General features: G+C 52.9%; 1 protein-coding gene across 1 annotated transcript in view; it reads left to right on the top strand.

The window, feature by feature from the left end:
• The window catches only part of ARID3A (AT-rich interaction domain 3A), a 93,975-nt gene extending 79,646 nt beyond the window's left edge, over positions 1-14,329 (top strand). The window contains 5 exon segments of the mRNA XM_030540255.1: positions 2,008-2,191; positions 2,838-3,082; positions 3,840-4,151; positions 4,931-5,020; positions 5,872-14,329. Of these exon segments, the coding sequence (XP_030396115.1) occupies positions 2,008-2,191; positions 2,838-3,082; positions 3,840-4,151; positions 4,931-5,020; positions 5,872-6,062 (1,022 nt within the window). The 3' untranslated portion in view covers positions 6,063-14,329.
• The last annotated feature ends 660 nt before the right edge of the window (positions 14,330-14,989 follow it).

Below are 14,989 nucleotides of genomic sequence, written 5' to 3'. Positions count from 1 at the left end.
GCATTGACAAAACAACAAAGGTTTGGCTTTAAAAGCAAAAAAAAAAAAAAATTGAAAAACTGGAACATTCCAAACAGAATGAAAATGTTGATGAAAAATCTTGTTCACGTTTTCTGGAGGGAGAGGGGTCCCCAGAGACTTTTTTTTTTAAGGCTCTTTTTCATTGAAAATTGTTTTTGAAAGAAAAACGACCAAATGTAAGATCTTTCTTAGACAGTCAGCTGTACGGGCAGGCCCTCCCTCCTGTGTTCTGAGGGTCACCAGGCATGTTGTTATTAATTATTTGTATTACTGAAGTACCTAGAAGCTGCAGTCCTAGACCAGGGCTGCATTGCGCTAGGTGCTGCACAAACACACAACAGAACGTCAGCCCCTCTCTAAAAAATGTACAATCTACGTGTAAGCGAAGAAAGAAATGGATGAAGCTAGGGGAGGGGAGCACAAGAAAAGAGTGAGATGATATCATCTCCTCTCTATAATGGTCTGCATCCAGTTTTTATAATAGACACATCCTTAAAGTATCCTTGGCCTGGCTCCTAACCCGGAATTTTTATCAGGAATGACACTGACTCTCCTACAAGTTTGGGCCTCCTGGGGCATTGGGGGCTGGGAAGGTGGGGGACACTCTGTAGCCCTGTTTGGGAGAGAGAGACTCTCGGGGAAAGTTTTGGGCTCAAGCCGGTTGGCCCCTAGTCTCCGTTTTGGGGTGTGAAAGCAGATTTGAAGGCATTGGCCCATTCGCCCCCTCTGGCCCAGCCAAGAGCGGTGTCTCAGCTGTGATCCTTCGTGGGTTTTTAAATCCAGCTCACCAGAGTAGACTGGCCCTTCTGGTCCATTGCACAACAGTTTGGTGTCTCATGCTCTGGGACGGTGGCTTCTGTCTTTTCCGCTCTATAACTAATTCCCTCGTCCACTTAAAAGCCCCATTGCCGGGCTTTGAGTGCTAGTGCCAGCTGCTGGACTCGACCCAGCTGGTGTCTGTAAGCTCCTCTCCCCACACTGGAGGTGCGGAGGAGCTGCTGCCGTCTCAGGGCGAGGGTCTGGGGAGAGTGACGTGTGTCTGACGCTAATGCAAAGACAGAGCGGTGGAAAATGGCCAGAGTATCCTGTGCGGGGAGGGCTGGGTTTCTTGCTCCGTCACATCCTTTTCCTATCTGCCGCCGTGTCACTTCTGTGGTACCTCCCTGCCCCCTACCACTTCCCAGGAACTGCTGCTGACCAGGGCAGGGCGGCAGATAAGTCCAAGAAAATTACCCCTTTGGATAAGCAGTGGGGTCTCTATATCAGCCCAGTTCAATACACCAGGCTCCTTCAAATGTGTGCATAACCGGCCCCAGCCCAGCAGAGTAGGGGCAGGGATGTGAATAAAAAAATGTTTAAATAGTACCGTGCAAATATGCAAACCCTCCCCTACCCACAATCGGATACCAGCCGGGCGTGCTGGGAAGGGGGCTGGGGTTATTCCTGTGCTAAGCGCAAATGAAACAGCCAGTGACATTTAGGGGACCTTTCCATGCTGCTACGAAAAGGACTTTCTTCAAAAACATGTCCCAGGCACACTCAGGATAAAGATGATCTCATCTGAAGGGCAAGTTTTTCCTTCTTTGTGTTAATCACACATTATTGTAGATCCCAGAGGCCTCAGCTGAGATCATGGCCCCATTGTGTTAGGTTCTATAATATACATGTTCTTAGGGACAGTCCCTGCCCTGAAAAGCTAGAAAGGAGGTATTCATAGACTATCAGGGCTGGAAGGGACCTCAGGAGGTATCTATTCCAACCCCTGCTCAAAGCAGGGCTAATCCCCAGATAGATTTTTGTCATGATCCCTAAATGGCCCCCTCAGGGATTGAACTCACAACCCTGGGTTAAGCAGGCCCATGTGCAAACCACTGAGCTATCCCTGGTGCAGAGCAGGGAGGTGACTTGTCCGAGAGCTAGGGATGGAATCCAGGTTTTCTACGTCCCAGTTGCAACTTTCTCTTCCGTTTCACCCCCACCCCACAGGGACCCCCGTCAACCGAATCCCCATCATGGCCAAACAAGTGCTGGATCTTTACATGCTCTACGTGCTGGTGACCGAGAAGGGGGGCCTGGTGGAAGTGATCAACAAGAAGCTGTGGCGGGAGATCACCAAAGGGCTCAACCTGCCCACCTCCATCACCAGCGCTGCCTTCACGCTACGCACTCAGTAAGTGCCGTGCGATCCAGGGGGCGGGAGGGGGCTTTCCCTGGGCAGGTGGGAGGCCGCCCTGCCCTTCCATCCAGCGAGCCTAGTGCTCGATCCCAGCTTGCTGCAGCGGTGGGAGATCCCAGCCGCGGTTCCTTAGTCCAGCAAGGGCCGGAGGAGGCGGCGGTGGCGGGGGATCATCTACTGTTTGTTTAAGGGGTGGCACTCGGCCACAGCCCATCGTGGGGCTGAGTGTGTGGGATGCTGGGTCCCCTCCCCATTTTCCAGATTGCTCTGCTTCCTGCTGGATCTGCACCCGCTCTCTCTTCCCCGCCCCGGATGGAGAAAGGGGCGTCTGTAGCCAGAGGCTGATCTGGACTGGCCCCTGTCAAGGTTTGGCTGGTGCAGGACAGAGTGTCGGTGTCTCCAAACTTCCTGCTTCCACCACCCAGATGGGGAGAGGTTGGAGCTACAGAAATCCCTGTCGCTTGAAGGCATGGAGGCGGCACAGCTCTGGGGAAAAGGCACCTCTGGATTAACGCCGACAGGCGCCCGCCTTAGCAGCTGGCCTGCGGGAGCCACCTCCTCGGCGAGTGGGCTGGGAGGTTTCTCGGGCGAGCAGGGGGCGGCTGGTGCCGTGGGCTGAGCGGGACCTTTCCTCTGGCAGATACATGAAGTACCTGTACCCCTACGAGTGCGAGAAGCGAGGGCTCAGCAATCCCAACGAGCTGCAGGCCGCCATCGACAGCAACCGGCGAGAGGGCCGCCGGCAGGGCTTCGGGGGCTCCCTCTTCACCTACTCCCCCAGCGGCACCCCCAGCCTGCTCTCCTCCCCTAAGCTGCAAGTGCCTGGCCTGGGGCTGGCGGCCACCAACGGTGGCCCCATCTGCCCTGGGCAAAAGATAAAGAAAGGTAATGGCTTGGCTGGCACCCGGGCTGGGCCATGGGGGGAGCGAGGGAGTAAAGGTCTCAGGATTTGGCCCCTTTAGCTAGAGCTTTTCACCCTGTGGTTTCAGAGCCCTCTGGAGCGAGGAGTTAATAACATTCCTATGGCATTCATGGGCAAAGGATAGAACCCAGGAGTCCTGAGTCCAAGTCCCCCCTCTGCTCTCCTCCAAGAGCTGGGAAGACAACCCAGGAGTCCTAATTCCCAGTCCCCTCCCCCACTTTCTCTCTCTTAACACTGGGAAGAGAACCCAGGAGTCCTTGCTCCCAGACCTGCTCACAGTCCACGCTGCTACATCAGCTCCTTTATGTGGCGCCACTTTAATGTCAGAATCTCAGAGCAATTTATAACCATTAACGGAGCCAGCGGGATTACTTTGCTCACCCACCATAAAATAGGGTAGGATTATCCCTAGTCTGCCACAGGGGAAACTGAGGCAAAGTGCAGAGAAGTAACTTGACCCAGGTTGTACAGGAAGGCAGTTGGGACCTAGGTGTCCCATCCCCTTGGTCTAAGCACTGGTCCTCAGTGCCATGCCCATGTGAATCAACACAGAACATGTTGAAGGAAGAGTACCATACAACGGAGCCATCCCGTCCTGCAGCAGGGAGCTGGCTAGGAAGGCTGGGTGTATGTAAAGCTTGTTTCTCATGCACGTGAAGAGTCTGGCCTGGACCAGCCCTCGTGAGCTCACGGGACTCCTGTGCCCTCTCCTTGTTGCAGAAGAGGACTCGCCCATCCCAATCACCATGCCCAGCCGACTCCCTGTGTCCCTGGCTGGCCACTCGGTGGTAGCAGCCCAGGCAGCGGCCGTGCAGGCAGCCGCAGCTCAGGCAGCGGTGGCCGCTCAGGCCGCGGCCCTGGAGCAGCTGAGAGAGAAGCTGGAGTCCGGGGAGCCTCCGGAGAAGAAGATGGCTCTGGTGACGGATGAGCAGCAGAGGCTGATGCAACGAGCCATCCAGCAGAACCTCCTGGCCATGACGGCGCAGCTACCCATGAGCATCCGCATTAACAGCCAAGGGACCCGCTCGCCAGGTGGGAAGCGCTGGGGCTGCCTTTGGGGGGAGGGAGTCACACTGCAGATCATCCCCAGAGGTTAGTCTAGGAGCTCCCATCCCGCTGGACTAAGGCCACCCAGTGCACGGGTCGCCAGCAGTGGGGATTGAACCTAGGACCTCTGATTCTTAAATGCCGAGTCTCCACTGCATGAGCTAAAAGAGCTGTCTCCAGCTTCCATCTCTGATGTGTGGGCTGCTCAGCCAAGCCATTTCCCCTCACCCAGTGTGGGAAGGGCTGTTTCACTAGCCAGTGTTTCAAAACAAGCACCTCTTCCATGTCATGTCTCATCCAGTCCCTCTCTCCTCTCAGCCCTTCCCCGCTCCTTATACCAAAAGCATGTCCTGGACCCATTTTCTGCAAATCTGAAGACTCAAATCCCAAAGCTGCTGGTGCCCTGTGAAGCCGGGTTTGATTCCCAGGGGCATGGGGGCCTCTGCTCCTGCTGATGATGCCAGACCCCTAAACCAGCCTTGTCTGTAGGGCTCGCTTTTCGTTCTCCACGTCCTTTTCCCCACCCACCGGTTTCCGTGGATCCCTGCTGCCTGTCCAATAGGACCACAGTGACATTTAAAGACAGACCCAGATGCCAAGTCCCCCATCTGTAAATGGAGAGGGTTTTTTTTTTACCATCCCTGTTACTAGCCGAGTGGAAAGGATTTGGGGGTGGCGTCTGCAGGGTTCTGTGAGCCTGGCGGGTCAGGGTGGTCTTGTTCTGACTGAGCACTTTGTTTATAATCTGATTTATCCTGCTGCAGAAAACCGTCAGGACTCCGGCATGAGCCTGACCAGCAACGGCACGAACAGCATCAGCATGTCAGTGGAGATCAACGGCATCGTCTATACAGGTAACGGGAACGTGGCCGGGTCTTCGTCTTGTCCTGCCCTTCCCCAGCCCCTTACTGGTCCAAACAAACAGCAAAACACAGATCTCCCTGGTGATCACGTTGACGGGGGCGAAGGGCCCCATCGCGCCGAGGGCTGTACAAGCCCAGAGCCGGCTGTCTGATCAGAGCCTAGGTGTTCGTCTCAAGGTTCCTATTCTGCAGTCCCTTCCCAGCCTTTCCAGCGGTGGATTGGATTGCTCCATGCCGGACGCTCCTCTCCCTTTGCAGGCTTTTGGTCCTGGCGTTTGGGAGGTCCTGCTTCTCCGCGTCTTGCTGCCCTCAGACAATGTGCTTCCAAACTCTTTCCTCTGGGGACAAAGGCGCTTGCAAGTTAATTTCATGAATCAGCACTGCTATGGTAGTGCCTAGAGGCCAAGAGCCACACCCCATTCTGTTGGGCGTAGCACAGGCCCTGGCGACAGCTGGTCCCTGCCCCGAAGAGCTTACGGTCTAGATAGACACGGTTGCGAGGGGAAACAGAGGCACAGTAACTAGCTAGGAATAGAACTGTGGGCTCATAGGCCAGGGCCCTAAGCACTAAATCACCCCTCTCCAATGAAGCTTCTTCCTTAGCTGCTTATTGCAGAGTTTCTTGCCTGTTCCTCTGAAGCCGCTGGCCACTGACCAGGACGGATGCTGGGCCGGATGGATCGCTGCTTTGATCCGGGCTGATGGTTCCTATGTATCAGGGCCCCACTGTCCTAGCAGGGAGGACAGGGGAGGAAGGAATGTTCTCCCCACTTCGTGGCTTGATTCCCCCTGGAATTAGAAGCAGCCCTGCCCCAAGCCTCTCCCTCTTGTCTCTCCCCCAGGTGTGTTGTTCGCACAGACCCCGGGCCCCTCGTCCTCCTCGCTCCCTTCCTCCGCCTACAGCAAAGGAAACAGCGGCAGCCGGAGCAGCAGCAACAGCGTTGTGGGGGGCAGCAGCGGCGTCTCCCAGGCTGCCCCGGCTGCTTCGTCCGCCCCTCCAACCTCTACCTCTAATAACTCTTCTTCGCCTTAGCCCCCTCTCCCCTAACGGCAGCGCCTCATCTCACCAAAAGACAAAAAAAATAAAAATAAACCCACGCGTGGAGCTTCTATCACAGCTGATGCCAAAAACCAAGCTTGCATCTGGCTTTCCCAGGGGGTGGGGGGAGGAAGCCCTGTCTCCCCCTCCTCCTGAGAGGACTGGAGAAAGTTTTGCAAGGAGAAAAGCTTTAATCCAGGGGGTTTCATTAAAAGCAGCCTGGACTCTGAGCCAGTCATTACTTGTTAGCTTTGGAGGTGATGCATCGTCCTCCCGGAACGCTTTACCTCACAGACACCCTACTTTGCACTGTGCGTTTGTTTTTTTTTCAGTGTTGCTGTTTGAAGTTGTGTTCTTTTGGATACCTCCAGACAGACACACAGTCGCACCGACGCCCGCGGGCTTGTGTTTTTAATGAAACCTCCCCACCTTTCGTTTCGTTTCTTTTTTTTTTTTAAACCGAAACCAAAATTTGCAAAAGCGGGAGGAATTTGAATCCTTTAAATCTTTTTAATTTTAAGAACTACACTCAGCATTTTATGAGGTGGTTATTTGGATCTCTCTCTCTCTCTCTTTTTATTTTTATTTTTTGTAAATAGCTTCTATTTTATTCTCTAAAAAAAAAAATCAAACCTTAACTCTCAAAAACGATATATATTAGTGTTTGTTCAGGGAAGCAGGACTTGGAAACCTTGTAACCTCTTTTTCTTTTTTTCTTGTCCTCGTCTGATGTTGATCTTTGGTCGAGTTCGAGCCGCGCTACTTTCTTTCGAACGCTGGTGACGCCCGAGGTTCGGGAGAGAGCCAGGGTGACCCCACTGAACGAGCTCAGGTGTTTGTGTGCAGGGTGGAAGGGGGCAGGAGGGATTTAAACAAGCTCCATTTGGAGATCTTAGGGTTGAAGTTGCGTCTTTGAGCTGCAGTTATTAGGAGATGGTTTTGTATAGCTGCCTCATTGGGAAAAGTCTGCTTTTCTAGGATCCGTTTCCTTCAGGGATAGAGGTAAAGGGGTTAGGTGCTGCCTCTTCAGGCTCTCCGCTCCGCAGCTAGCTGTTGGACCTTGGTCCTCTAGGCGCTTGAGCTGACCCTGATCCAGAAAAGTACTTACGCATCTCCTGGGCTTCGGGCATTGCCTCAGTGAAGCCGGAGGGGTTACTCACGGCTCCAAGTTTAGCAGGTGCATAACAGCGGTGCTTTGGCTCAGGGCCAGAGTGCGCAGCCAAGGGCAGGCGGCATAAAGCGGAGCTGTCTGCACGGCCAGCCTGCTTCGTTGGGGTCCTGCATCAGCAAAGCGCGTGGTCGCGGCCCACTGGCGGTAAGGGGACTTCAGCAAACGCTTCACAGTTTGGGTTTGAGAGCTGTGCGGAGGGGGTTGGGGGTGGCGTGGGGAAGGCAGTGCGTGTGGAGGTGTCGGTGCTCGACACCCGTAGCCTGCAGTAACGATACGCTTGCCCTGGCTGGCAGGAATTCTCCGGGCGTAACCTGAGGGGCCGCAAAGGGTGCGATTCCGGCTTGTAGGCTTTGGAGGCAAAAAAACAAGTTTTGCATCACGTGACTGAATGGTAAAGCTCCCCAAACTCTACTTCCCATCCCCGGTCCAGAGCACCCTCCCTTTCCCTTTGCCTCTTTTATTCCCTATGATCTGGACCTACGTGTGAGGGAATTAGGTTCCCCACTCCCATTGATTGACTTGCCCCTAATTCCATCTGGCTTCTTTGAAAATCCGAGGCTTAATCTTAATCTGTGGTACAACTGATGCTGCACCACTGAGGGTCCTGCTTGCAGCTGCCTGTAGTTACCTGCAATTTGGCGTCATCACAAGGGACCGGTTGGCCTGTTACACTTGGTCTGTTTTGTATTTTTCTCGCGTTTGTTTAATTTCTCGGTGGAGGAAATTAACGTCAATGACTCCTCTGCTTCCCCACCCCGCCCCCTCCCAGGGAACCCTGTTCCCAGGGGCTTACAGTACAATTCTCTCCCTGTAATTGGGTCCAGGGAGCATAATTTAATGAGCTCTGTGCTGTGTGCCGTGTTCCTGACGTGAGAGCGGGGGCGGGGTTATTCTGGAGGAGAAACTCCATTTTAGAGACTATTGAGGGCTTGCGGCAGAATTCATCTGTCCAGCTGGGAAGTCTCCTGCAAGGTGCTGAGTGCCATTAATTCCCACCGAAGCAGCTGCGTGTTGAACGTGCCCAGCACGGCTCAGGATTGGGCCTTAGGCGTGTGTCCGGCTGTAGCCATGTGTTTCCTCTGCCCTGTCCTGTGGCACCAGAGAATCCTTACCTGCATAATAGCCCTGGCCCATAAAGGGCCTGATTTTGATTCTCGGCTGCTGTCATTTACACCAGCACAGAGGGTAGGCGTGAAGCGAAAGTGCTTTTGCACTGGTGCGAACATCTGCGCAAAGGGCAAAGCAATGGAATGGAGACCCAAGGCCTCCCAGCTTGGCCTGTCTTGCAAACAACGGGGGTGGAGCACTCTGGATTTTTTTTAAACGACATCTTTTCATGCTGATTTTTGTGCTTTTCCATTTGATAAACTGGCTCCCAACCTCCCCAGCCTGTTTTTCTAGTCACAAGCCGCTCTGACTGCCTCCCCTGACCCTGCATTCTGCCAGCAGCTACCAGCCTGATAGCTCACTGCTCTGCTGGAAACCAGCACAGAGAATCTGATCTAAAGGCAATACTATAATGTAGAATCCAGACTGAACACGTGCCCTCTCTGCCCCCGTCCCCCCACCCCCGCCCGCCCTGCTGCTTTCGCCAGATTCTGGATACTTGTCACACCTCATCGTCTGCTCAGGGCTGAAACAGCAAACTGGTTCTTTGTAGGTTTCTTTTCTTTTCTTTTCTTTTGGACAGGTGAAGAAAATAACCAGAAAAATCAGGTGTGCTAGATAAAAGTCAAGGAGATTCCTGCTTCACATCTTTCTGCACCATTTTCTCTCTGGGTCAGACGTAGCATGGGGGAGGGGGGGACTCTTTCCTGATGTCTCCTACGGTGTTGCTGGCGAAAAGCAGATGTGAGGACTAGATATTTTCAGCAGGGCTCAGTGCTCTTTAGCGGCACTGAAACAAGTGGGCAGATTTTCAAAGGAATCCAGCAGGTTGGGTCGTGCGCGGTTTGTGAAAACTGACCCGAGATGTCACAATAGAAGCTGAGCACTCATGCTGTTCTAGCCCTGGTGGCAGGCATTGAGCATTTGAAAATAAGGCCCCACACCCCAAGATTTTTACACCTCAGGCCTTTGGTGCTCCCTGTGCCGCTAGGCGGACAAGGGTGGGAGCACTGCCATGAAGCATATTGTTGCAGTGATATTTTTAGAATGTGCACTGGGATTGTTTTTTTTTAATCTCCATAGTGAATGTTAAAGAGACACCGTGGGCTTGCCGCATTTCTGTCTGAACAAGTTCCCTGGCATTGCTGCAGCTAACCTGATGCTCCCTGAAGATTAGAGACAGGACAAAATCCCTCTGGGTTATTTTTATTTTGTTTCCCTCTGTGCATCTGACAGTGCTTTATGTGTGGTCAGTTTCACTGTTTTTCCCCCTCTGCGGGGCCTGAGCCAAATCCCACTTCAGTTTCCACTGACTTTGGTCAAGCCCCTAGCGCCTCAGTTTCCCTTCCTCAGAGTGGATCTTAAGGGGATTGTGAAAGCAGGGAAATCGGCAGAGGGACTGCAGAGCAGGTGCAAAACCCTCCTGCTGCCTCCAGGTCATTGAAATTGACAAGATCTCAAGTTGATTGGGTCCCTCCATAAACGGTCCCTTAAAGCTCCCCTGAGTGGTTGCCCTAAACCAATAGTCACTGAACCCAGGTATTCATGCCAGCAGACACATCTCCCATCTAGCTGAGATCTAGCCAGGAATACCCTCTCATGGAAATAGCAGGATGGTCGTGACCCCTAGGTTTTGTCATATACGGTGATTCTTCCTCTGGGGGTGGGGTGGGGAATGTTGAAGCCGTAACACGTTCTCTGGGCCAGGACGGTTTGTGCCAATATCATAATGGCAGTTGGGAGTGTGAGTTTTTCCCATTATAGCTATACCAGTACAGATCCTAGTGTGGCTACAGTAAAGCCAGTATAAAGGTGACTTGTACCAGTAGAGCTGTTTCCCTTCTCGTACAGCAAGAGCACCTTTCTACCTGTGTAACTGCGTCCCCACTAGTTGGGTTATGCTGCTTTAACTTTACCTGTCTACCTGGGGAGGGAGGAGCCACGAAGCTGCTTAAACGTGATGCAGAAAGAGACTGGATTTAGTCCTGTTAAATGTTAAAAGCCTTCTCCCTAGCTCTCTGGTACAAGCGTTAATCAGCTTTGTCATGCAGAGGGAGTGGAGATGTGTCCTCTGCCCTGGCCTTAGACTTGAGAGTGGGCTCCTCTCTTTTCCCTGGGGAAATGTGACCAGTACGGTGCATGTATCAGCTTCTCAGGGTACATACCTGGGATGCCCAGGGTCCTGTTGAGCCCTGGTATAAGTGGGTGCAGCCTCTGTTGATTTCAGTGGACTTGGCATTTGCTTAGGCCACGGCTGACGTTGGTCTCCAGTGCCTACCGCGGAAGAAAGGCGGCTGCTCCCGGGTGGTGGGAAAGCATCTTTGTGAGTGTTGTGACCTGTCTTCCGCTAAGTGGGATGCTGACACTGCTGAGCTAGCCAGAGGGGAATGCTGGCTGTTCCCTGTTCCCAACTAAACAGGCCTGGATCTGCTCCATTATACCCCTGCATGCCCAGCAATGGGGCCTCATTGCTCAGCTGTGGACCCATTTTGAAATCCTGGGCACAGATGGTGCATCCTCCCTGCCTGTTGGTCGCACACATGCCAGTAACCCCTCAGTAAACAGGAGAGCCTGGCTTGGCTACGCCTTTATTTCCCTTATTGCCGAGATCCTGGAGGGAGGTTGTGCCTTTCAGGGCGGTGTCCAGGCTTCTCAGGTGGCTGAAGGCATCTTGGCCTCCCGGAAAATCTGGCTAGAAATGCGCTCCCTGTTCAGACTTGTCACTCAAGTGCCCCTTTGACCTTAGAGGCCAGGGGACGTGTATCCTCATCAAGCCGCTCCCCTCTGTTCCGTCCAGCCTGGCCATTGCATCTTTTCTTTTTAACTAGGCAGCTGTTTTGTATTTTAAAAAGACTGTCACCGATCTCTAGGTTAGTGATGCTGCCGTAGCTCCTTCTGGAGCACCCGGTATCAAACCCACAGACGCCAACTCTCCCATTGACTCCAAGCGAGCCAGACTGATGTGCCTTTGCCCAGCCTGCTGCCAAGTTGCCTGTAGATGCATTCAGTGGCAATTAGCATCTCGCTCCTTGGCCCCTTCTCTCCCCGTGGCACTGCTGCCAGATTCCTGGCATGACAGTTCCTCCTTAGGCAGCACAGCAACGAATCAGACCTCCGGTGGTTTCTATACCAAGAGCCAGGTGGGATGATCTCCAAGGGGCGACCTTTTTAATGCCCTATGGGACAGCTCCTGCAGAGAAACCAAGCTAGCGTCCATCTCTCTCTGCCGCCGCTCAAGGGGGGAGAATATGGAAACAAAGGGATCTGGTGAGCGAGGACCAGCTGTAGCAGCAGGCCGCTGGCGATACAAGCTGCCATCATGGAGAAAGCAGGGTGTTTATAGAGGGAGGGCTCACTCGACTTCTTCAGCCAACCACCAGAATCCACTGAAGTCAATGGCACAGCTCCCACTGACTTCAGGGGACTTTGGGTGGAGCCTGGTGCCACTTGGGATTATAGATAGATACATCTGTACTTTAAGAGACTGTTTCTGAGTGCTCCCCTCTTGTCCTGTGCAGACGCACAGAAAGTTATGGCCCTTTGCCGCATTGCCGTTTTCCTTCCCTTCCTGCTAGCCCCCAACGCCTTCTGTTTCCTTTTGCTAGATCCTGGCTTTGGAAGCCTTCCTGGGCTGCTGCCCTCAGAGCTCCATTTTCATGGAGCCTGGGTAGCTTTGAAAGGGGAACAGCAAAGCTAAAGTGAAAATGGAGCTCAGCCCAGAGATAGGAGCTGGCTGCTCCCCACCAGCCGGCACAGTAACATGGGGCTTCATCCCTCCTGCAGACACCTTCCAGCACTTCATAGGTCTTGCCTCCATCTGCCCTGAGTCACCAGAGCCCTTTGATATGCTTGGCTGAATCGGGCTGTGTGTGTTTGCTGGCATCCGATTTCACAGAGCAAGGCAGCCTCGAGCAAACTAAGAGCCACCCCTGCAGCCTGACAAACGGGACCGATTTCTAGACTCCGTTCCATTCCCCTTCCCGCTGGGCGGTTCGCTCTTTACGCTCCTGCCGTGGCATTGACCCTGCACGCTGGGACCAGCAACCCTGCTAACCCGCAGCCTACGTTCAGTATGCAACTCAGGCGAGATCAAAGATCCTGAAACCCTCTCTCGGTAGTTAGATAAAACGAAGGGTTTTCCCCTCTCCCACCTCCTCACTGCCAAAGCCTGTAGCTTGAGAAGTCTCCTGGGCACAGACCGTACGTCTGACTTCGTCGCTGAGGGGATCTGTGGCTGTTCTCCGCCCATGTTGGGTGCAGGACCAGTGAGGGGGCATCTCTGTTCTCCAGACGCCCCAGCCAGTCAGGCCCTTGAGGCTTGACTCTGTGCCTGGCCTGGAAACGTAACCTCTCTCAGAACGAATGCGTTGCTCGCCTTGTGTAAGGAGCCTTAGAAAGCGGGGTGGGTTGGGGGGGGAGAAATTCTATATCAAATTCTATATCTCGTGTGTGTTTTGAGTGTGTGTATAAAGCAAAACCAACCAACCTTCGGGGTAAAACGTGTTTCTTATGCAATCTGGGCTCTCAGAGCAAGAGCAGGATTGTAACTCAGGGGAAAAAGACCCGCTGTCTGGATCTGATTGTACTGGGTATTGGGGGGAGGGAGAAGGGGCAGGGCAGGATTTGCTTGCTGTGTCATTTATTTTAAGTTCCAGTTATTGGGGGGGGAGGGGTTGGGGGGGAGGCGGTGTGATATCTTAGGCCTGATTTTTTATCCAGGAGAAACTTGCCTTAAAGCTGCCCAGCACGACAGGTGGGTGACCTGGGTTTCTCCCCAGTGCTGGCTCCGTAGGAGAGGCAGCTTTGCTAGGGTAGCTTCCAGCTTGTCTCTGCCCTGCTCTCGCTGCAGGAGGCCGTGCGGCCGCAAGGAAAGCTGGACCCGACCACTACGGAGATACTTGACTTCAGAAAGGGCTGCATGCATCTTTGTGGGCCTGCTGCCTCGGGGCTGCGTGGGTGATCCCGAGGGGGACCCTCAAATTCCACCCCGGGGACAGCTAGTGTGTGGAAAGGGCTTGTCTCCCACACCACCTCACCAGTGGGCACTGCTCTGCGTCTGGGCTGCCCCTGCTTTTACCGGCAGCTAACCCAGCAGCCCCTGAGCCGGCTACACATCCGGGGAGGATGGGTGCAGGGGCTGGAGTTGCCTGCAGCCCAGACAAGCCAAAGGGCACCTCTGCATGCCAAACACTGGACAGCCCAAGAGTCATTCCCCACCCCCATCCCCTTAACTCTGGTTCGTGGCCCCCAAATCCCCACTAGCCCGGAGTTCTGCTGAGCCCATCTGCTCACTTCGGAAGGTCGGGCTAGGACGATGCCGTGGAGCGCTTGCCGCCAGGACTCGTACGTGCTGTTTTAGGGCCTGCCTGGCTACCTTCACAGAGAAATCCGGCGGGATGGCCCCCAGAGGACTCTTCGTCACTGGTTTTTGTGCTGGGGGTGGGGGGGTGTTTAGATTTTTAGTAGGTTTTGCATTTGTACAGTCCCCATTTTATTCCTCTCCTCACTCCCCCCCACCCCCCCACTAATGTTTTGGTTGGGTTTTTTGATTTTTGGGGCGGGGGGCAGGGAGAGCATATTACATTCAGTTTTTTTCCTTTTTGCGTATCAATTTTTAAAAAAATCAGTTTCTCTGGGGTTTGAAAGGCAAAAGGAATGAACACAGCTGCAGATGCAATTATACAGCATGCATATCTTAACTCAGGTAAAAAAAAAACACAAAAAAAAAGAATTAAAAACCACATTCTACCTCTGATAACGGCGGGCCTCAGGCTGCCTGTCCTGGGAATCCCGCGGTGAAATATTTCAGTTTTGCAGAAATTCAGGTATTAAAACTTTGTGATTATTAAATAAAATAAAATAAAAACACTGAAAGTTTACATTTTATAATAACATTATTATACAGATTGTATTTAAACTTCAGAATATTTAAGACAATTGTAACCCTGTAAAGTTGATGAAATATTAAAAACAAAAACAAAAATCTGACTTTTAAAATCAGCATCTGATTTCTTTATTGCGTTGCCTTGTCTTTATCCACAGGGTCCCTCAGTATTCAGAGAAACCTCTTGTAAAAAGAAGCAGGGTTGCCACTGGGTTATTAGGTGTATTACGGAAGTGCCTAGGCGCCTGACCCCTTTGTGCTGGGCCCTGTACATTGTTAGGTATATTACAGATGCCGTGTACAATGCGCTAGATAGGATACAAAGACAGAACAAAGCGCCAGTCCCTGCCTCCAAGAACTTCCAATCTCAGCATAAGGCCAGAGACAAGAGGTAGCTACAGACAGTTGAGTACAAAGAAACAGGGCTGGGCAGCGCTGCCTAGCAGGTGGATCCCTTTCCAACAGGTATACTAGAGCAAAAAGCGAAATCATGGGCTTGATTCAGAAATAGCTGGATAAGGATCTGCAGGAGGGCTGCCTAGCTGATCGTAGGATGGGCCTTTCTGGTTGTAATGTCTATGAACTCTTGCAACGTTTAGGGACGGGGAGGGTCTCTTAAACCCCCAGCTTCTCTGTGAAAATTTCCACTTCCAGTTACAACTCCCCCAAAAGGCCTCTCCCTGCTGGCTGTGGAGAAGAGCGTGGAAGGGAGGCTCAGAAAGCCTGCCCAGCCTGTTATTTTTTCTGCTCGTCTCATGG

Source organism: Gopherus evgoodei, chromosome 22, assembly GCF_007399415.2.
Source record: "Gopherus evgoodei ecotype Sinaloan lineage chromosome 22, rGopEvg1_v1.p, whole genome shotgun sequence".
Classification (NCBI taxonomy): domain Eukaryota; kingdom Metazoa; phylum Chordata; order Testudines; family Testudinidae; genus Gopherus; species Gopherus evgoodei.
This window is presented reverse-complemented; position numbering and strand designations above follow the sequence as displayed.